At 40.0% G+C, this 22,786-nt stretch overlaps 2 protein-coding genes across 3 annotated transcripts in view; one reads left to right on the forward strand and one right to left on the reverse strand.

Annotated features, from left to right (window-relative positions):
• cyp2k4 (cytochrome P450 2K4) overlaps positions 1-22,786 on the forward strand; it is a 79,970-nt gene that overhangs the window by 30,197 nt on the left and 26,987 nt on the right.
• On the reverse strand, positions 8,319-21,494 carry LOC110486986 (cytochrome P450 2K3-like). Of its 2 annotated transcripts, XM_090197347.1 has the most exons (5): positions 21,164-21,494; positions 19,846-20,008; positions 17,355-17,504; positions 17,015-17,175; positions 8,319-9,432 (listed from the first exon to the last, which is right to left on the reverse strand). In XM_090197347.1, exons 1-5 carry the CDS (start codon positions 21,365-21,367, stop codon positions 9,247-9,249), a joined length of 864 nt encoding a protein of 287 aa, XP_090053473.1. In that variant the 5' UTR covers positions 21,368-21,494; the 3' UTR covers positions 8,319-9,246. The 2 variants fall into 2 exon arrangements, with proteins under 2 accessions (XP_090053473.1, XP_090053474.1); XM_090197348.1 differs by lacking the exons at positions 17,015-17,175; positions 17,355-17,504 and having other exon boundaries at positions 9,246-9,432.

Genomic DNA, 22,786 nt, shown 5'->3' on the forward strand with positions numbered 1-22,786 from the left:
TTAAGCTTTCTTGTCCTATTCAAACAGGCCAACCAAAGGTACACAACACTAACAATGTCAGTTATTGATAACAGTTAGATGACTTCTCTAAGCTTGGATACACCCCTAAGATAAATAAGACAAGGCGTATACTTCTGATTAGCCTTGGTTTGCAGTGAGTCAGACTGCTCCATATAAATTGCAAATCAATGAGTATACTTGACATCGGCAGCTTTTTTTTCTAGTTGGAGTCTGGATATTCAATTCCAACGAATTCCAAATCCAAAATTCCTGTAGTCGTGCACCAAAAATCCACTCAGAATGTTTGTATAGAATATACCTCGTCAGAGCACCGTGATCTATCAATCCACTGGGCACACACACTGGTTGAATCAACGTTGTTTCCACGTCATTTATATTTCACACCCCGCTAAAGTGTCAAATGTGAAAGACTCCCCAAAATGTGTGCATTTGTGAAAAAAGGTTGGAAATATGTATCTAATAGTTGCTAAATGACATTCAAAAGATGGTGGTTAACAGTCAAACCTCAAAGGTCTGTAAATGTTTATTTTTACACTTGCCTTCAATTGTATCTAGTGTTGATCAAGGTCTAATAAACTATGGGAAATCCTCATAGGACCTTCGCATAGATAAGAGCACATTTTTTTCAGAATGTTTAGCCTCTCCCCTGAGGCTGTTCCATGCTCTATAAAAGGTGAGCCTCCATTGGCAGTCAGATCAATGAGCAGGAAGTAGTCACTATTTTTAGCCCTGTGTAGGTATAAGAGCTGTTTGAAGATGTCTCTTTTAGAATGTCTTCTCCAGACATCGAGCACAGTGACACTGCTGGGGGCTCTTCTGTTTCTGCTGGCCCTTTACCGCCTCTCCTCTGGTTCCAACTTTGAGGAACAGGGGAAGCAGCCTCCAGGACCCAGGCCTCTGCCCCTGCTAGGTAACATGCTCCAGCTGGATCTCAAGAGGCCCTATCGCAGCCTCTGTGAGGTGAGAGGAAGTCCTGAAATTAAACTATGTTGTGGTTGTTGATATGATCTGTGACATTGTTTTATCTGGCTAAATATTTTCAAAATATTTGTATTTTAGCAGGTTTAAAACTTCCAGTTAGTTTCAATAGGCATGTATTGTCAAAGCAATATGTTGAGTACATGGTGTTTCAACCAGTTAGCAATAGTTTTTGTCAACACAGGAGCCCTCTAAAATGTTTTTATTTTGATGTGTCCCTACTTTCCACACTCGCTCTGAGTTCATGAATGTTTTCAGAGAATGTTCCTCCATTAATGTTCCATTTCAGTTTTTTAAATGCCAAGTGTTGTCAAATAATACAGGTGAAATGATGACCACTGTGCATTCACTCACATAATAGAGGCATTTGGCTTGAAAATCGTATCTGTCATAAATGCTAAAAGGGATTGTTTTGTACGTTTTTACCCCTATCTTAATAGTTTTCTTGTCACAGACCAAACAACTCACCAAAATAGCTCACACATACTTCAATCCAACTTCTATTTCAACGATTTCACTCCTGAAGATATGTGTCTACCGAATTATACTTTATTTGTTACAGAACTGCTTCCAACAACCTTTAGCTCAGGTTTTTGTATTTACATTTCATGCATTGTTTACTTCACAGGGCGTTTCGTAACACCTGCATTGTTTTAAGTCACACACTGATCTCCACAGTCTGTTTCGTTAATTTATTTTGAGTAACTTCTAGATGCTTTGAGAGCTTAGTTAAAGGGACAATCTGCAGTTCAAACAATAAAGCTTACACCCCACTACTGTTTTAGGTTAACAGGTGAGGAATGGGGCTGGAGAAATATAACCCCTCTGAAATTATAGACAAACCTATGGATGCAATGACTGACCATCCATACTAATACATTGTAGTTTTAATCATGTTTAGAGGCTACATGTATTTATTTTTATGTTTAACAATCTCATACTTTGGGTTCTGATGGGGTATGACAGTTGAGCTAAGCTTATAAGGTATTTCTAGTTATATTCTTCAAGAATCTATAGCTATAATTAGTCATTTAAACTTTAAAAAATGGCTGTACCAATGGCAGATTGACCCTTTTAAACTGGTTTACTCTTTAGAACTCTGTGTTTGTTTGTTTGTAAACAATGTGATTCTAAACAAACACTGTATAGCTTCATTTGATGGTTAAGGGTTAGATTGAATCCGATCGCATTTGTCCACTATGCACGTTTTTAAAGGCAACGTTCCCGCATACTCAGATCACGTTCACGGTAAAAGCTGCATATGTCGGCTCAATTGGATATTACCTTTACATTCTGCATTGTCCAAATCAGCAATCGGATTGAATCCTGGCCTAAAAAGATCCTTTCACGGATGGTCAGTCCTTGCATCCATAGCGCCATCTGTGAATTTGAGTGGTTGCATTTCTCCAGGCCCATTCCTCAGCTGTTAAGTTAAGTGATGGGATGGATGTTTTGATGTTTGAATTATAGACTGCAGCTTTAAGATTGGTGTAAAACTCAGGAAAACATTGACAGACAGCTCGTGGAAACACCCTTGTGGTCATTGCCTGGTAAGGTAAACAATGGGCCACATGTCATTATGAGCCTAAATAGTACACTCCCAGTCAGTGTTACACGGAACCCAAACCGGCTGCGGTGTGCTCCATCGTGCATAAATGTATTTTGTCCCCCCACACCAAACGCCATCATGACACGCATGTTAAAATATCAAAACAAACTCTGAACCAATTATATTCATTTGGGGACAGGTCGAAATCATTAAACATTTTTAAGGCAATTTAGCTAGTTCGCTTGCACTTGCTAGCCAATTTGTCCTATTTAGCTAGCTTGCTGTTGCTAGCTAATTTGTCCTGGGATATAAACATTGAGTTGTTATTTTACCTGAAATGCACAATTATTCCACATATAAAACGGTCAACCGAATCGATTCTAGTCATCTCTCTTCCTTTCAGGCTTTTTCACCTCTTGACTTTATATTGCGATTGGCAACTTTCATAAATTAGGTGCATTACCGCCACTGACCTTGTTCGTCTTACAGTCACCTACGTGGGTATAACCAATGAGGAGATGGCACTTGGGTACCCGCGTGGGTATAACCAATGAGGAAATGGCACTTGGGTACCTGCTTCTATAAACCAATGAGGAGATGGGAGAGGCAGGACTTGCAGCGCGATCTGCATCAGAAATATAGCAATTTCTATTTAGCCCTTGGCAACGCAGGCACTGCGATTTCTACATTTATTTTGCAATGTCTTTTTATTCATTTATTTAACTAGGCAAGTCAGTTAAGAACAAATTTTTATTTTCAATGACGGCCTAGGAACAGTGGGTTACCTACCATCTCTATGTTCAGGGGCAGAACGACAGACCTTGTCAGCTCGGGGGTTTGAACTTGCAACCTTCCGGTTACTACTCCAACGCTCTAACCACTAGGCTACCCTGCCTCCCCTTTTCAACATTGCCTCTCCCTAGTGTTCTCACTACTTAGAAAAATGTAATACTGTAGGGCGTCCTGAATGCCCCTATTCATGACGGTGCTAGCAGCCACGTGAGTGAGTGCTAGCTAGCTTCCGACCAGAACGTTAGGCTAGCCAAGACGCAAACAAACTATACAGCTACAAGTAGTGAATGGAGTTACAAACGGACTGTGCTTGCTAGTTAAATGTTTTACCTGTGATTACATTGTTTCCACATTTATAGAGCTCTAACTATGTGTAGCCTACTTGGACACCGGCTCCCCACAATTTCCCACTCTCCCATGCCGAATAGCCTGAAGCCACAGGCTCTTCTTGCTGGCTCTATTTCCCTACGTGGGAGCATTGCGAACCGTAGGTCGTGATTTTTGACCTGGTTACATTGAACACACAGCAGGTTTTCAGCATGGTTTGTTGTTTATATATAACACAAATATATTCGACAAAGTTGTCTCTTTTACACTGGAGGTCAACGGAAAATAATGTTTGATTTTCCCCAATTTGTGGGTGTGGTCGAGGGGAATTCCATATTACGTGAATATCGACTCGGAGTATGCCTCAACCCATTTTCTCTTCAATGCTCTCATGGTCAATAGAGCTGATCATGGACTGTTGGCTCTCAGACAAACCGTAGCATTTCTATTGTTTTTTTAAACTAATTACAGAATACAGTTCACTGATACAATTCTTCTTTAGTAAAGCCTGAGTCCCCTTAGAAGCTTAGACATAAGGGAACGTACACGAAAACACCATACATAAGTGTACTGAACAATTTTTGGCGCCTCTATATTAACATTATAAATGATATGTTCAGAATTGTATTAATTGATCAGACATTCAGTTGATAACTTACAATAGGCCAGTATAGCTGAAATATTGATCAACATGAACAATCATGATAAATAATGGTGACATTTGACATAAATAGATTCTTAGAGCCATAATCCTAATACAGTGCCTTGCGAAAGTATTCGGCCCCCTTGAACTTTGAGACCTTTTGCCACATTTCAGGCTTCAAACATAAAGATATAAAACTGTATTTTTTTGTGAAGAATCAACAACAAGTGGGACACAATCATGAAGTGGAAGGACATTTATTGGATATTTCAAACTTTTTTAACAAATCAAAAACTGAAAAATTCGGCGTGCAAAATTATTCAGCCCCCTTAAGTTAATACTTTGTAGCGCCACCTTTTGCTGCGATTACAGCTGTAAGTCGCTTGGGGTATGTCTCTATCAGTTTTGCACATCGAGAGACTGATATTTTTTCCCATTCCTCCTTGCAAAACAGCTCGAGCTCAGTGAGGTTAGATGGAGAGCATTTGTGAACAGCAGTTTTCAGTTCTTTCCACAGATTCTCGATTGGATTCAGGTCTGGACTTTGACTTGGCCATTCTAACACCTGGATATGTTTATTTTTGAACCATTCCATTGTAGATTTTGCTTTATGTTTTGGATCATTGTCTTGTTGGAAGACAAATCTCCGTCCCAGTCTCAGTTCTTTTGCAGACTCCATCGGGTTTTCTTCCAGAATAGTCCTGTATTTGGCTCCATCCATCTTCCCATCAATTTTAACCATCTTCCCTGTCCCTGCTGAAGAAAAGCAGGCCCAAACCATGATGCCGCCACCACTATGTTTGACAGTGGGGATGGTGTGTTCAGGGTGATGAGCTGTGTTGCTTTTACGCCAAACATAACGTTTTGCATTGTTGCCAAAAAGTTCAATTTTGGTTTCATCTGACCAGAGCACCTTCTTCCACATGTTTGGTGTGTCTCCCAGGTGGCTTGTGGCAAACTTTAAACGACACTTTTTATGGATATCTTTAAGAAATGGCTTTCTTCTTGCCACTTACATAAAGGCCAGATTTGTGCAATACACGACTGATTGTTGTCCTATGGATAGAGTCTCCCACCAGTCTCCTCCCATCTCCTTGTATGAGCTGAAAGTTTAGAGGGACGGCCAGGTCTTGGTAGATTTGCAGTGGTCTGATACTCCTTCCATGTCAATATTATAGCTTGCACAGTGCTCCTTGGGATGTTTAAAGCTTGGGAAATCTTTTTGTATCCAAATCCGGCTTTAAACTTCTTCACAACAGTATCTCGGACCTGCCTGGTGTGTTCCTTGTTCTTCATGATGCTCTCTGCGCTTTTGACGGACCTCTGAGACTATCACAGTGCAGGTGCATTTATACGGAGACTTGATTACACACAGGTGGATTGTATTTATCATCATTAGTCATTTAGGTCAACATTGGATCATTCAGAGATCCTCACTGAACTTCTGGAGAGAGTTTGCTGCACTGAAAGTAAAGGAGCTGAATAATTTTGCACGCCCAATTTTTCAGTTTTTGATTTGTTAAAAAAGTTTGAAATATCCAATAAATGTCGTTCCACTTCATGTTTGTGTCCCACTTGTTGTTGATTCTTCACAAAAAAATACAGTTTAATATCTTTATGTTTGAAGCCTGAAATGTGGCACAAGGTTGCAAAGTTCAAGGCGGCCGAATACTTTCGCAAGGCACTGTATTTATCACGGACAGTCCTCTCCTGATCTTTACAATCACTGAATCAATATGTTCTGACCATGAGTGTTCACAATCTAAAATAACACCAAGTAACAGCCACACCATTAATTACCAGATTCAGCTGATGTCCAGAACTTAGGGAATGATTTGTATCAATACAATGCTTCATCTTGAATATGTTCAGGACCAGTTTATTACTGGCCACCCATGATTTCACTAGCTGTGATTGCTGACGGGTTGAATCATCAGCTTACATGGACACAGGTTCTGTTTAATGCCAGTGGCAGGTCATTGGTAAAAATAGAAAAGAGTAGAGGGCCAAGAGAGCTGCCATGCAGTACACCACACTTTACATGTTTAACATTAGAGAAGCTTCCATTAAAGAAACCCCCCTTGGGTTCTATTAGATAGATTGCCATATTGTGGATTCAGAGCTGAGGTTGAAAAGCCATAACACATAGGATTTTTCAACACGTTATGGTCACTAATATTAAAGGCTGCACCGAAATATTTTTAAACCAATCATCAGTCATCTGTGCCAGTGCATGTTCAGTGGCCTTCTCTATAAACATTCTGAAAGTCTTAATTTGTTTACAGAGAAATAGCATTGTATTTGGTCAAACACCATTTTTTCCAACAGTTTACTAAACGCTGGCAGTAAGATGATAGGTTGGCTGTTAGAACCAGGCCTGAGGACAAACACTTCTCTAGGCTCAGATTAAAGGATTGAAAGTTGTCAATGCCAGGAGGTTTGTCATTATTGATCAACAATAATTTCTTCACCTCACCTTCAGCCAGTCAGATGTGCAGCCAGACTTATTAGCCACTCCTTTTGCCCCATATCTATCAACAATACAGTTATTAAATTCTTAATCAATCCACGGAGCCAGTTTCTTAAAAAGGTACATATTTATCAATAACTAGAAGAAGCAATTTCATAAATGCATCAAGTGTAGCGTCTGGATGCTCCTTATTAATCACATCAGACCAACAAATATTTTTTAACATCATCCACATAAGAGTCACAGCAAAAAAATAAACATTTTTATCTTAAAACTGCATTATTGATTAAGGGCTTGTAAGTACGCCTTTCACTCTAAGGTTGTATGCGGCATGTGACAAATACAATTTCATTTGAATTGAAAATCGTTTGTATGATCTCATACACTATTTTAGTCCCATCTTTTATTATTATTAACCATGACCGCGTACCCCGGCCAAACCCTAACAACGCTGGCCCAATTGTACGTCACACACATTATCTGGATACTGACCGTTAGAACTTGGTGGCCTATAGGAGCTACACTAAAATAGGCTTTAGAGGAGGCAGGTGAACCTGCAACCACAACACTTCAATAACACAAGATCCTCTCTAAGCATTACAGGGATATGGCTCTGAATATGTACAGCAACAACTCCCCCATACGCATTCCTGTGTCTTCTGTAGATGTTATATCATTGGATTGCTAATGATGTATCCAATGAATTATTGACATGAGTCTCATAAATGGCTAATATATATCTGATGTTAGCAAGTTATTAATTATATTAACCTTATTTCTAAGGCTACTGTAGCGTCCCACCTGGCCAACATCCGGTGAAATTGCAGAGTGCGAAATTCAAACTACAGTCTTATAAATATTTAACTTTCATAAAATCACAAGTGTAATACATCAAAATAAAGCTTAACTTCTTGTTAATCCAGCCGCTGTGTCAGATTTCAAAAAGGCTTCGCGGCAAAAGCACACCATGCGATTATCTGAGGACAGCGCCCCGCATACAAACACATGAAAAACATATTTCAACCAGGCAGGTGCGACACGAAAGTCAGAAATAGCGATGTAAAAAATGCCTTACCTTTGATGATCTTCTTCCCAGTCACATCACAAATGGTCCCTTAGTTCAATAATGTCCTTTATATCCATAAAAACTCAGTTTGGCTGTCGCGCTTCAGTCAATAATCCACCCAGTTTCCCTCCATCAAAATGCATCCTAAACATTACTAATAAACTTTTCCAAACAAGTCAATCAAACCTTAGGTACCCTAATACGTAAATAAACTAACATTTAAGACGGAGAATCGTTATTGTCTTTACCGGAGAAAAATACCAAAGAACGCACACTTTTCACACGCTTGGAAACACTACAGCCAAATGGGAGCCACCTAGAAAAACTACAATTTCTGGATAATTTTTTCAAAAACCCAGCATGAAACTCTTTCTAAAGACTGTTGACATCTAGTGGAAGCCCTAGGAACTGCAATCTGGGAGGACTTATAATAAAAAGTTATTTCCAATGAAAATAGTGGTAGGCTGAATTTTTGGGGGGGATGGTTTGTCCTCGGGGTTTCGCCTGCCATATAAGTTCTGTATACACAGACGTAATTTGAACAGTTTTAGAAACTTTAGAGTGTTTTCTATCCAAATGTACCTATAAAATGATATGCATATCCTAGATTCTGGGCCTGAGTAACAGGCAGTTAGTTTACCTTGGGCTTTTCATCCGGACGTAAAAATACTGCTCACTACCCAAGAGAGGTTAATATGGGCTATTTGTTTGCCATTTCCTGTGTAGCTTATCAGAGATAGACATAATATGGAAAATGACAAAAAAGCAAACAAAACAGATAATCAACACATTCTTTGAAATCAGCTTGAGGAACTGTTTTAGTGTTTGAGTCTGAGTTTACATGTGATTCTACTGATACAGAGAACTAGTTAGATCCTCCCTCAGCTGGCATTCAGTCAAACTGGTTGAATCAACATTTTCCACATCATTTGAATTAAATTATGTTGAATCAACGTCGAATAGATGTTGAATTGACGTCTGTGCCCAGTGGGATGTTAGTGTTGGACAACTCAAGTTAGTTGTGTTTTTCAGCAGTAAAGTGAACCACAAGGTGGTGTAATAAGTATTATAAACCCAGCAGTTTGGTTCCTGGATACTGATTGTCCGGATGTCTTGGTAACTTAGACAATATACCACAGGTGTGATACAAAATTATTAATTTACTGTTCTAAATATGTTGGTATCAAGTTTATAACACCAGCAAGGCACCTCAGGGTTTTGTGGAATATGGCCAATATACAAGGACTGTATACAGGCACTGCACTTAGCTGTGGTAAATTGATCTTATACCACACCCCCTCGGGCCTTATTGATTAATTATATTCTGTATAGTCATACTGAGCAATATTAATGCAACACTTTGTTATGAATGAGTGAGATGCAGATTCTGCATGAAGTCTTCATACCTCCAGGGTCTGCTTTCGGACGAGGAACGAGTCCACAAAGCCTCTACACATGTGAGGGTTCAGAGTCTCCTTCAGGCCCCTCACCAGCTCTGTCACCTCCATCTTCATATCAGCAATATTCTTTTTCAGACGTGTCAGGTTGTTTATCCACGGACCCAACCAGGGAAACATGTTGTACATCTACACAGAGATTCAGGTAGAATACACATAAAACAATATTATATTAATTATAACATAACACCACAACTATGATTAGATTATTAAATACACATATGAATAAATATGTAATTATTAGTTGTGAGCACCAATAGTGATATTCAATATTATTTGATATCGTTATGAGCAAGGCATATTGTAAAGTCGGTTTATTATTTTTACTATTCTGTAAAAAGAACACAATTTATAACATACTTTTCCTGCATACACAAAACTCTAACAGACCTCACAGGCTCTCAATTTAGCATATTTTATTAATTGCCTGTTGATGGTCCTATAATATATGCCTCCCTAACCAACCAGTTTGAATAGAATATTATAATATCAGAATATTCACGCCTGGCCCAACGGACAATCTGCTAACAGTTGTCTGAACTTCAAAGAGCCATGGAAGTGAACAGAAAAGTGAACATACAGTTGCAATATATTTTATACAAACCACTACGATATGGAATCACAAAAATGGTACCGATAGTGATATTATTTTCTATATAAATCGGTGCCCATCACTAGTTATTTGTCACGCTCTGACCTTTGATATCTCTGTTTTATTTTGGTTAGGTCAGGGTGTGAATGTTCGTTTTGGGAGGTCTAGGTTTATGTAAGTCTATGGTGGCCTGAATTGGTACCCAATAAGAGGCAGCTGTTTATCGTTGTCTCTGATTGGGGATCATATTTAGGTTGACATTTTCCCTTTTGGTTTTGTGGGTTCTTGTTCTATGTTTAGTTGCCTGGCTGCACTATCCATATTAGCTTCACGTATCGTTTTGTTAGTTTGTTCAGTGTTCCATTCTTTAATAAAGAAGACTGTACGCTTAGCACGCTGCGCCTTGGTCTCCTCCTTACAACGACCGTGACATTATTATATATATAAAAAATATTTCAAAAAATAACCTTTATTTAACCAGGTAGGCAAGCAAAGCAGTTTGACATATACAAAAACACAGAGTTACACATGGATTAAAACAAACATACAGTAGAAAAATAGGTCTATATACAATGTGAGCAAATCAGGTGAGATCAGGGAGGTAAAGGCAAAAAAAAGGCCATGGTGGTGAAGTAAATACAATATAGCAAGTAAAACACTGAAATGGTAGATTTGCAGTGGAAGAATGTGCAAAGTAGTGATAGAAATAATGGGTGCAAAGGAGCAAAATAAATAAATAAATAAATACAGTAGGGGGAGAGGTAGTTGTTTGGGCTAAATTATAGATGGGCTATGTACAGGTGCAGTAATCTGTGAGCTGCTCTGACAGATGGTGCTGAAAGCTAGTGAGGGAGATAAGTGTTTCCAGTTTGTGATTTTTGAAGTTCATTCCAGTCATTGGCAGCAGAGAACTGGAAGGAAAGGCGGCCAAAGTAAGAAATGGTTTTGTGGGTGACCAGAGAGATATACCTGCTGGAGCGCGTGCTACAGGTGGGTGCTGCTATGGTGACCAGCGAGCTGAGATAAGGGGTGACTTTACCTAGCATGGTCTTGTAGATGACCTGGAGCCAGTGGGTTTGGCGACGAGTATGAAGCGAGGGCCAGCCAACAAGAGCGTACAGGTCGCAGTGGTGGATAGTATATGGGGCTTTGGTGACAAAACGGATGCCACTGTGATAGACTGCATCCAATTTATTGAGTAGGGTATTGGAGACTATTTTGTAAATGACATAGCCGAATTCGGGGATCGGTAGGATGGTCATTTTTACAAGGGTATGTATGGCAGCATGAGTGAAGGATGCTTTGTTGCTAAATAGGAAGCCAATTCTAGATTTAACTTTGGATTGGAGATGTTTGATGTGAGTCTGGAAGGAGAGTTTACAGTCTAACCAGACACCTAAGTATTTGTAGTTGTCCACATATTCTAAGTTAGAACCGTCCAGAGTAGTGATGTTGGACGGGCGGGCAGGTGCAGGCAGCGATCGGTTGAAGAGCATGCATTAAGTTTTACTTGTATTTAAGAGCAATTGGAGGCAACGGAAGGAGAGTTGTATGGCATTGAAGCTCGTCTGGAGGGTTGTTAACAGTGTCCAAAGAAGGGCCAGAAGTATACAGAATGGTGTCGTCTGCGTAGAGGTGGATCGGAGACTCACCAGCAGCAAGAGCGACATCATTGACGTATAGAGAAGTGAGTAGGTCCAAGAATTGAACCCTGTGGCACCCCCATACAGATTGGCAGAGGCCCAGACAACACTGATTTGACACACTGAACTTTATCAGAGAAGTAGTTGGTGAACCAGGCGAGGCAATAATTTGAGAAACCAAGGCTATAGCGTCTGCCGATGAGGATGTGGTGATTGACAGAGTTGAATGCCTTGGCCAGGTCAATGAATACGGCTGCACAGTATTGTTTCTTATAGATGGCGGTTAAGATATTGTTTAGGACCTTGAGCGTGGCTGAGGTGCACCCATGACCAGCTCTGAAACCAGATTGCATAGCGGAGAAGGTATGGTGGGATTCGAAATGGTCGGTAATCTGTTTGTTGACTTGGCTTTCGAAGACCTTTTGCGATCCTCAAAAGGTTCTACAGCTGCAACATTGAGAGCATCCTGACCGGTTGCATCACTGCCTGGTACGGCAATTACTCGGCCTCCAACCGCAAGGCACTTCAGAGGGTAGTGCGTACGGCCCAGTACGTCACTGGGGCAAAGCTGCCTGCCATCCAGGACCTCTACACCAGGCGGTGTCAGAGGAAGGCCCTAAAAATTGTCAAAGACCCCAGCCATCCCAGTCATAGACTGTTCTCTCTACTACCGCATGGCAAGCGGTACGGGAGTGCCAAGTCTAGGACAAAAAGGCTTCTCAACAGTTTTTACCCCCAAGCCATAAGACTCCTGAACAGGTAACCAAATGATTACCCGGACTATTTGCATTGTGTGACCCCCCCCCCCCCCCCCCCCCCAAGCCCTCTTTTACGCTGCTGCTACTCTCTGTTTATCTTATATGCATAGTTACTAACTATACATTCATGTACATACTACCCAAATTGGCCAGACCAACCAGTACTCCCGTACATTGGCTAACCGGGCTATCTGCATTGTGTCCCACTACCCGCCAACCCCTCTTTTTACGCTTCTGCTGTTCATCATATATGCACAGTCACTTTAACGATACCTACATGTACATACTACCTCAATAAGCCTGACTAACAGGTGTCTGTATATAGCCTTGCTACTCTTTTTTCAAATGTCTTTCTACTGTCGTTTTATTTCTTTACTTACACACACACACCTCTTTTTTGGCATCATTGGTTAGAGCCTGTTGACCAGTGCTGTTGACCGGGGTAGGGGTAGCCAGGTGGAAAGCATGGCCAGCCGTAGAAAAATGCTTATTGAAAATCTCAATTATAGTGGATTTATCGGTAGTGACAGTGTTTCCTATCCTCAGTGCAGTGGGCAGCTGGGAGGTGGTGTTCTTATTCTCATGGACTTTAGTGTCCCAGAGCGTTTTTGAGTTTGTGTTGCAGGAAGCAAATGTCTGCTTGAAAAAGCTAGCCTTGGCTTTTCTAACTGCCTGTGTATATTGATTTCTAGCTTCCCTGAAAAGTTGCATATCACGGGGGCTGTTCGATGCTAATGCAGAACGCCATAGGATGTTTTTGTGTTGGTTAAGGGCAGTCAGGTCTGGAGAGAACCAAGGGCTATATCTGTTCCTGGTTCTACATTTCATGAATGGGGCATGCTCATTTACCTCTTGGATCTACCCATCCAGGATCCGGCAGAATTGTCATCAACTGACACTAGGTAGCATAACGCAACGGACAAAAAAATCTTACTAGAAAATATTCATATTCAAGAAATCACAAGTGAAATATATTCAAACACAGCTTAGCCTTTTGTTAATCACCCTGTCATCTCAGATTTTGAAAATATGCTTTACAGCCAAAGCAAGACAAGCATGTGTAAGTTTATCGATAGCATAGCATTATACCTAGCTAGCAGCAGGCAATCTGTTCACGAAAATCAGAAAAGCAATCAAATTAAATCGTTTACCTTTGAGGAGCTTCGGATGTTTTCACTCACGAGACTCCCAGTTAGATAGCAAATGTTCCTTTTTTCCAGAAATATTTTTTTTGTAGCCAAAAATAGCTCCGTTAGTTCTTAACGTTTGGCTGAGAAAACGACTGGAAATTACGGTCACGACAATGCCGAAAAATATTCCAAATTAGCTCCATAATATCGACAGAAACATGGAAAACGTTGTTTATAATCAATCCCCAAGGTGTTTTTCAAATATCTATTCGATAATATTGTTGGATTCTGTATTTTACATTATAGCCATTAGCATATATATGATTACATATTATCTGATGTTGGTTGTGTGAGGTGTCTGCATTTGTGCACTGGAGCATCATTATGAGATTAAACAACTGCTTGCCTGTTTGTGTGTGACAAGAACTGAGTAACATGGTGTGACCTGCATGGTGTGACCTGCATGTTGCAAAACTGTAGATAACAGCCCAGCAGATGCTTTGTCCTTGTGTTTGTATGTAACAATATTGAGCACATGGTGTGACTTGCTGTATCTTACAAAGTTGTGATAGGGAGGGGTGGTCATCACGAGGTTTAACTGAGATGGAAAAATACTGAACAACACAATAGCAGGAACTGAGCAAATGTTATAACTAGGCTGCGATACCAGAACAGTAAGGATCTATACATCGAAGGAGGGAGGACTCCAAGAAGCGCCAAGAGGCGGGGACCCGCCTGAGCGCCTGCGATAGGCTGGGCAAGTTTAAACCACGCCCAGTTTCTACTGTGTCCTTCACAGTATAAGAACACTGTTTACATACATCTTGTCAGTTCTCTGTTCTGCCCTGCGTGGCATTACAGTGAGCCCGTATATACGAAAGTTGCATTTGCCATTTATTAGTTAGCTAATAAAAAATACATAGTATAAAATTGGTGACTCATTGTTATATTTATCCTGATACCAGATTCAAATTTATGCAACTAACAATATATCAACCCGGACAGACCTTTTTTCAGTAAGACCCGGGTGGAAAAATGGCTACCTCTGTCTTTTGCGCAAGAAATACACAAAGAGCCATCAGGTGGACACTGACGCAATGTTGTTGACCACGCTCATTTTTCAAAATAAAATCCTGAAACTATGTCTTGTGATACTAGACACATTAAGGAAGCCATAGAAAAGGGAATCTCGTTGATATCCCATTCACTGCTCAATAGGGAAGCATAGGAAGGGACTCTTATTTAGAAAACGCTGCATTCCTGATTGGATTTTTCTCATTCTTTTGCCTGCAATATCAGTTCTGTTATACTCACAGACAATATCTTTACAGTTTTGGAAACTTGAGTGGTTTCTATCCTAAACTGTCAATTATATGCATATTCTATTTTCTGGTCCTGAAAAATAGCCCTTTGGGAACGTTATTTTCCCAAAAATAAAAAAATGACCCCTAGATTCAATAAACCTGTTATGGCTGCTGTCCCCGTTCATTGATTGACTACATTTCTGCCCAATGACCACTGATCTTCTTGAAATCTAGCTGGGTAGATAGCCAATGAGCTGAGGTAAACGCCAGTATGTAATGGTTTGGGGTTGGACCACAATTCCTTGGTTGTAATCGCACGCGCAGGAAACTCCATTTTCGCCTTAACGATCAGAGGGGTTGCTGTAAGGCGTTTTACGCGCAGCTGTATTTCGGAAAGTTGTAGTTTCAACGATTTCATTGAAGATATCCTGGCGAATACTTCATGTAAAGCGAAGTCAAACTAAACTTTTTTTTTTTTTTTTTTGCAATGAAATGTGTAGTTTGTTTTTGTGTGTGTGTTGGTTTGTTTGGGTGTGTGTGTGTGTATATATATATATATATATATATATACACTCATACATACATACATACATACAACAATGGCCGGAGTTGAATGGAACACCTTAGTGACTGTTCCCTCTGCTCTATACAATCAATACATATCTGTATATTTTATGTGATGATAAAAGGCTCATACAATACAAATATTTTTTTAATGTTTTCTTTCACAGTGATAGCGACTCCGACTGGGAGCCCCTGGTGCCAAGCTGCCCGCTCTACCTGTGCCCCCAGTGGTGTTCATATGCCACAGTTCATTACTGCAGGCATGACTGTGCCTCAGAGCCAAAAGGGCACAGCATGGAGGTGTCGTTGTGTTCTGTGTCGCGTGAAATGCACCACTTGTTCAGTTTGCCTCTGCTTTACATCAGAAAGAGACTGCTATGGGACATGGCACAGGCAGCAAAATATTATGACGAGGACTTCCAAGATGTATGTACTGTTTTTTTTTTTTATATTTATTTTCTCAAATTTAAAAAAATATTTTTTTGTGTGTGTGTGTGTGTGTGTTAGAATTGCTTTTTGATTTGTATATAGTTATTTGCACTGCTGTATATAGTTATAGGTCATTTCACCAATTCGGCCACATTTGGGCAACTTGTGTGGGACACCTGGGTGACTTCATGCTAAATGTCATGTAGCTCACCCATTCCTGAAGTTATCAGTCTCACACTTTGCACACCTACAGTTGCCCTCTTGTGTTATCCATCAAAATGATCTCCAGCATCCTATCTGACTGTGTGGCTATTATAGTACATGTGAAAGATGATGCTACAACAATAAAAAACAGGAAACGTATGCTCTTTCTTTCTCTTTTCTTCCACCAGATCTACTGTGTTATATTCTCCTACATTCAATTAACATTTCCACAAACTTCAGAATGGTTCCATTCAAATGATACCAAGAATATGCAAATCCTTGCCTCTGGGGCTGAGCTACAGGCAGTTAGATTTGGGTATGTCTTCAGGCGGAAATTGAGAACAAAGGTTTGCAGCTGATGGTGAGGAAGGCATTTTGAAAATATAACCAGGCATCCTCTACTGACGGGATGAGATCAATATCGTTCCAGGATACCACGGCCAGATCTGTTAGAAAGGCCTGCTCGCTGAAGGTTTAATTACAATGATATAATTAATTGTACAAAATATTTGATCAATTCAGCAGACGCTCTTATCCAGAGCGATTCACAGTTAGTGCATTCATCTTAAGAGAGCTTGGTGGGACAATCACATGTCACAGACATAGTAAGTGCACTTTTCTCAAAGTAGTTATCAGCAAAGTCAGAGCTAGAAACCTGTTGTTCAGGAACTTTTTTGGGGGGGTGGGGGCGAGGGTTTTATTTTAAGATACTTTTTGAGGAGACGGAGTTTCAGGTGCTTTCGGAAGATGGGCAGGGACTCTGTTGTCCTAGCTTCAGGGGAAGCTGGATCCACCATTGGTGTGCCAGGACAAAGAGCTTGGACTGGGCTATGAGGATTTTATTTGATACGTATACATCATGAATATAATGATGTATAAGCAGTTTAGTAATGGGTTATAAACGGTACAATAATGGTTTATAATAAGTTTACCGGCACATCAAGTAAAGTTTAAATGAGTATGTACATTCTAATTTGCAAGAATTCATAACAGGCGTCTGTTTCCTTGTTTTATTGATTGCACTGAGACAGACATTAATTACTCAGAAAATACAGTAAAAACAAAATGGTCTGAATAAGCAGACTACCTGAATTGATGCAGAACCTGTAAGGTGAATACTCTCCGTGACCCTGTCCACCATGCCTGTGAATAGTGGGTCAGTGTATTCAAACCTGCTGCCATAGACAATGGCCGAGATTATGTTGGAGACGGCATAAAGCAAAGGCTGTGCTGTGTCAAATGCCTTACCTGTAATAGACAAAAATCTAATTACAAAATAAGCTTTCCAGAACACACAATCACTTAGCTATTTACTAATAAAGTGGTTAAAAATAGCCTGATTTTTAACCAGGCAATGAAGCCTAGGAATCCCCTATAAATACATCATACTACTTCTACTACTAGTGAAAAGATACTGATTCTCTTACCCTCATGTTTTTCAAACACTTCAATCAGGTAGGGGATTTCCTCTAAGATTTTCTCCTCACTCCCTTTCTTGCCCATCCCAAAGTCTCTAAGATTTGTCAGGGCAAAGCGCCTCATCTCTTTCCATGAGTCTCCATTGGCAAACAGAATCCCTGTAGAGAACGTAGTTTGTTTCCATGACAATTCAGTGTAATATTAATAAAGAATATTTACTATAATAATGAGCATGTACGTATATACAGTGGGGAGTACAAGTATTTGAAACACTGCCGATTTTGCAGGTTTCCCTACTTACAAAGCATGTAGAGGTTTGTCATTTTTATCATAGGTACACTTCAACTGTGAGAGACTGAATCTAAAACAAAAATCATACAATGTGATTTCTGGATTTAAGTAATTCATTTGCATTTTATTGCATGACATAAGTATTTGATACATCAGAAAAGCAGAACTTATTATTTGGTTTGAAAGTTATAGTTCTTGACCAGGTTTGCACACACTGCAGCAGGGATTTTGGCCCACTCCTCCATACAGACCTTCTCTAGATCCTTCAGGTTTCGGGGCTGTCGCTGGGCAATATGGACTTTCAGGATTTTAATCCATGATGGCGTAGTGTGTTACTAATGGTTTTCTTTGAGACTGTGGTCCCAGCTCTCTTCAGGTCATTAACCAGGTCCTGCCGTGTAGTTCTGGGCTGATCCCTCACCTTCCTCATGATCATTGATGCCCCACGAGGTGAGATCTTGCATGGAGCCCCAGACCCAGGGTGATTGACCGTCACCTTGAACTAATTCCATTTTCTAATAATTGCGCCAACAGGTGTTGCCTTTTCACCAAGCTGCTTGCCTATTGTCCTGAAACCCATCCCAGCCTTGTGCAAGTCTACAATTTTATCCCTGATGTCCTTACACAGCTCCCTGGTCTTGGCCATTGTGGAGAGGTTGGAGTCTGATTGTGTGTGTGGATAGGTGCATTTTATACAGGTAACAAGTTCAAACAGGTGCAGTTAATAAAAGTAATAGGTGGAGAACAGGAGGGCTTCTTAATGAAAAACTAACAGGTCTGTGAGAGCCGGAATTCTTACTGGTTGGTAGGTGATCAAATACTTATGTCACGCAATAACATGCTAATTAATTACTTAAAAATCATACAAATGTGATCTTCTGGATTTTTGTTTTAGATTCCGTCTCTCACAGTTGAAGTGTACCTATGATAACAATTACAGACCTCTACATGCTTTGTAAGAAGGAAAACCTGCAAAATCAAATACTTATTCTCCCCACTGTTTGTGTGTATGTATATATGTATATATATATATATATATGCCAAATGATCTCTGCATCCTTTCTGGTCATGATCATCTGTAACTATTTTAGACATGTATATTATTTGCAGAGGATGACAGCCTGATTTCTGCATTCACCATTCTAGTCTGATCTCTGCATTCACCATTCTAGTCTCAATGTCAGAAATGAGTGGTGTTTAAAAATGAACTTGTCAGCTATTGGATCTGTCACGCCCTGGCCTTTAGTATTCTGTGTTTTTTTTATTATGTTGGTTAGGCATGGGTGTGACATGGGTAATTTATGTGTTTTGTCTTGTCTAGGGGTTTTGTAGTCTATGGGGTTGTGTTCAGTGGAGTGTTCTAGGTAAGTCTATGGTTGCCTGGAGTGGTTCTCAATCAGAGGCAGGTGTTTATCGTTGTCTCTGATTGGGAACCATATTTAAGCAGCCATATTCTTTAGGTATCTTGTGGGTGATTGTTCCTCTCTCTGTGTTTTGCACCAGTTAAGACTGTTTCGGGTTTTTTTTTTTTTTTTACACGGTTTCTTATTTTGTATAGTGCTCACGGTTTCATCTTTCATGAAAGATGTTTATAAATAACCACGCTGCATTTTGGTCCTCCTCTCCTTCCCAGGAAGAAAACCGTTACAGGATCACTTTCAAGCAATCAGAGGACAGCCTAATTCAAACAGTATTTGGCAACATAGTGGTTGGGTTTAGGACAACAATCAATTTCTGCGAGGGCACTGATTGGACCAGACATTTTCTGGCTTATTCCAAACGCCAATCTATTGGATAAAGGGCAGGCTGATACATGCATTAAAACAAATTGGTGAATGCAGCAATCAGACTTGCTCCACCAGGCTAGAATAAGACTCAACAGATTTGGAAATGAAATGCATTATACTCATCTCAAAGTGTCTGAAATTGATTGTGTAGCTCAATAAAGTTTATTTAAAGTAACTGTTAGGTGAAAATCTCACTTTTAAAAGTTCATAATTTGTTAATTTATACCCACAATGTTGTTGACTCATCCTATACTCATATTTGTGGCCAACACATAAATTGGAGAACAAACACGTGGATTTCTGTTTTAGCTTGTTCATAGACTGCTTACAGATTAAGGAAATCAATAAGACAGGTTGTCATTTGGGTGAACTATCCCTTTAATAATAGGACATAGCCAGCATAAGAGTAAAATGTCATTACCATGTCCTTGGTTGAAATCATAGAACACAGGCATGATGTCCCTGTCCCCAAAGTCCTCTGCCTGGTTGACTAGCGCCTGCTTGACCGTCTTGTATCCTGCCAGAACAACCACTTTCTTGGGTCCGAAGTGAACCGTGAAGATGGAACCATGTTTCTTGGAGAGCTGGACAGATAAAGTTTACATAAAGTACACCATAGACTCAGTTATGTCTCGTAATGATATATGACTAAGCACATAACTGGACACCACATACAGCTTGTTTAACATGTATCAGTCAAGAAATAGAGTGAAGACACTGGTTTACAGTTGATGTCAGACCTTGGTTCAAATACCAGTCAATGTAATTGAATTACTTACAAACAATTAGTATTTAGACAAAGTTAATTGGAAATACATTTGGAAAGTATTGGTGTCGAGCTCCCGCTCCCATCGTCACTGTACTACTAACCACTTGTCCTGGCAACCCATCATTATGCACACCTGGCAACCATCATTACGCACACCTGGCAACCATCATTACGCACACCTGCGACTCATCGTCAGTCACACCTGGACTTCATTACTCCCTTGATTACCTACCCTTTAAAAAGCACTCTTCTGTTATCCGTCATCAGATAGTATTGTTTATGTTTCCATGTCAGAAGTCTGGTCATGTCATTAACTGCACCGGTCATTAACTGCACCTATGTTACAAGTGGCATGTATTTACAACTACTTGTTGTTTTATTTGATGTAGTTGTTTTTGGCTGTGTATTACAAAATACTCAAACACAAAATGTCAAATACTTAAGTACACTATGTATTTGAACCCAGGTCTGTTATAACAAGATCCCTGAAGGAATATTCCAAGGGTACATCTCGGGCACCGAAGACGTGGATGTTGATTATGGCAGCCCCCCGCACCTCCGATTCAGAGGGGTTGTGTTAAATGCGGAAGACACATTTCAGTTGAATGAGTTCAGTTGTACAAATGATCAGGTATCCCCCTTTACTTTCAATATTCTAAAGTGACCTCATCTCTTTCCTTGCAACACATTGGTCACTGTCACAAAGTATTTTGTCCATAGCCTGGTTCCCAACAAAAAAACAGATCTGGGACCAGGCTACTTGGGTAGGACATATCTATTGAAATACACAACAGAATAAAACAAACAACATTAAACAGCTAAAAGCATATACAATGTGCCAGAGTTCATTCATCAGTTTGCTTACTGAACTTTTCAAACCAGGTGAAATAGCAAAAAACAGATCAAATCTCACAGATCAAGTCAACCTCAACATGTTTTGTTCTGAAAGCAACAGATGACTTCATCTTACCTCGCAGAGAGTGCAGTAGGGCTTCTTGAGGTCCAGCTGGAGCATGTTACCAAGCAGGGGCAGCGGCCTCGGTCCTGGAGGCTCCTTCCCCTGTTCCTCAGAGCTGGAACCAGAGGAGCGGAGGTAGAGGACCAGCAGAAACAGCACAGTACCCAGCAGTGTCACTGTGCTTGATGTCTGTAGAAGACCTTCTATAAGAGACATCTTCAGACTGAGCTCATACACCTTATACTGGGCTAAAAAGACAACACACTGATGCTCCTTAATGGAACAAGTGTGTGTGCTCAGAGAACTTCCACGACAACAGAACTCCAATGAATGCTATTTGTATAACCTCCCCACACCACCCTATTGGAGCAAGATGAGAAGAGGGATGTTACAACCTCAGAGGAGGAGCTAAACAATGCAACTCCAGCAGGTCTGTCAACATATAATTGTGAAACTCACATGATCTCACCTGCAGGTCATTGACAAACTCTCCATATGATTTGTGTCCTGGTCTTTCCAAAAAAGGTAATATATCGAAAGGCATTTATACGCCCGGTGAAATGGAATTAGACTGATAGACCAGATTAACACATAAACTTTATTCCATCACCAAAGGGATGGTGAGGGTTACATAGATAGAATGAGGTTAAATCTAATCATATTTGGGATTTGATTGTGTTACTAAAGATCTTCAGAAATCCCCCTCTGTTGTCTATATACTTTGAAAACTCTGTAAATATCATATAAGAAATATAATAAATTACTGATTGACATATATTTACATCTCCAATCATATATAATAACTTTTTAGACACTTGAAGGTGTTCCACATTTGATGTTTTATTTGTTTAGTGTGAGTCAATGATGATCAGGTAAATGGTCTGGTAAAACTATCTTCAGTGCAGACAGTTGGAGAAAGAACAGGTGAGGCTGGATCCCAATAATCCCTCTGCCACTTGAGGTCACAAAGGTCAGTTTACACATTCCAAAGACAGAATACATTTCCAATCTCTGTAAAAGTCTGAAAACCTCTTCTTGAATAGAGGGAAGCATAACTAACAGAAGTCACCTTGCCCTGCATATACAGATACTTCATTTAAACAATGCTTTTTCATCATAGTCCTATATAAGTATATCATGTGTAGTCTAAGCCAGAAGTCGACCCACGATTTAATATGCTCCCCAAAAGTTTTTGTCATTTCTTTTTTAAGATTTTCAAGGATTTGAGTGGAGATCTGCTTCCCCGACCTCCCACTCTCGATGGGTTAGTATTTCTCATCTCTCCTTTAAATTGATCAAATGAGGTTCACTACCCATGGTGCTACTGACAAATCTACAAAGGTATGGCAGCTTTTCATTTAATTTGTAATCAGATCCACATCTCTGGCTTTTGAGTGACTAGAGATTATTCTTCCCGAGAACTTCATGACTCAAGCATTGCATTTGTTAATAAATGTTGAAGTGGCAAATGCATAGTGTTTCATTTGCTACAGTTTAAAACATAAATGTTTGTTGACAGAAGAGACCTCTGACACATTTTATCCACAAAACATAACTTGTGTTCTTTAACCTCAAAAGTAAACTGACTTCAAGTTGTCTTTATCAGTATCTATAGAACGTATCAAGTAGGTTCTG

This window comes from Oncorhynchus mykiss, chromosome 13, assembly GCF_057628025.1.
Source record: "Oncorhynchus mykiss isolate SJ-2025 chromosome 13, ASM5762802v1, whole genome shotgun sequence".
Classification (NCBI taxonomy): Eukaryota; Metazoa; Chordata; class Actinopteri; order Salmoniformes; family Salmonidae; genus Oncorhynchus; species Oncorhynchus mykiss.

Coding starts and splice junctions, on each gene's coding strand:
- LOC110486986 (XM_090197347.1), bottom strand. CDS start 21,367: ATGTCTCTTATAGAAGGTCTTCTACAGACATCAAGCACAGTGACACTG. Junction 20,009..21,163: donor CCTACTGCACTCTCTGCGAG/GTAAGATGAAGT, acceptor TTATCTGTCCAG/CTCTCCAAGAAACATGGTTC. Junction 17,176..17,354: donor AGTGTTTGAAAAACATGAGG/GTAAGAGAATCA, acceptor TGTCTATTACAG/GTAAGGCATTTGACACAGCA.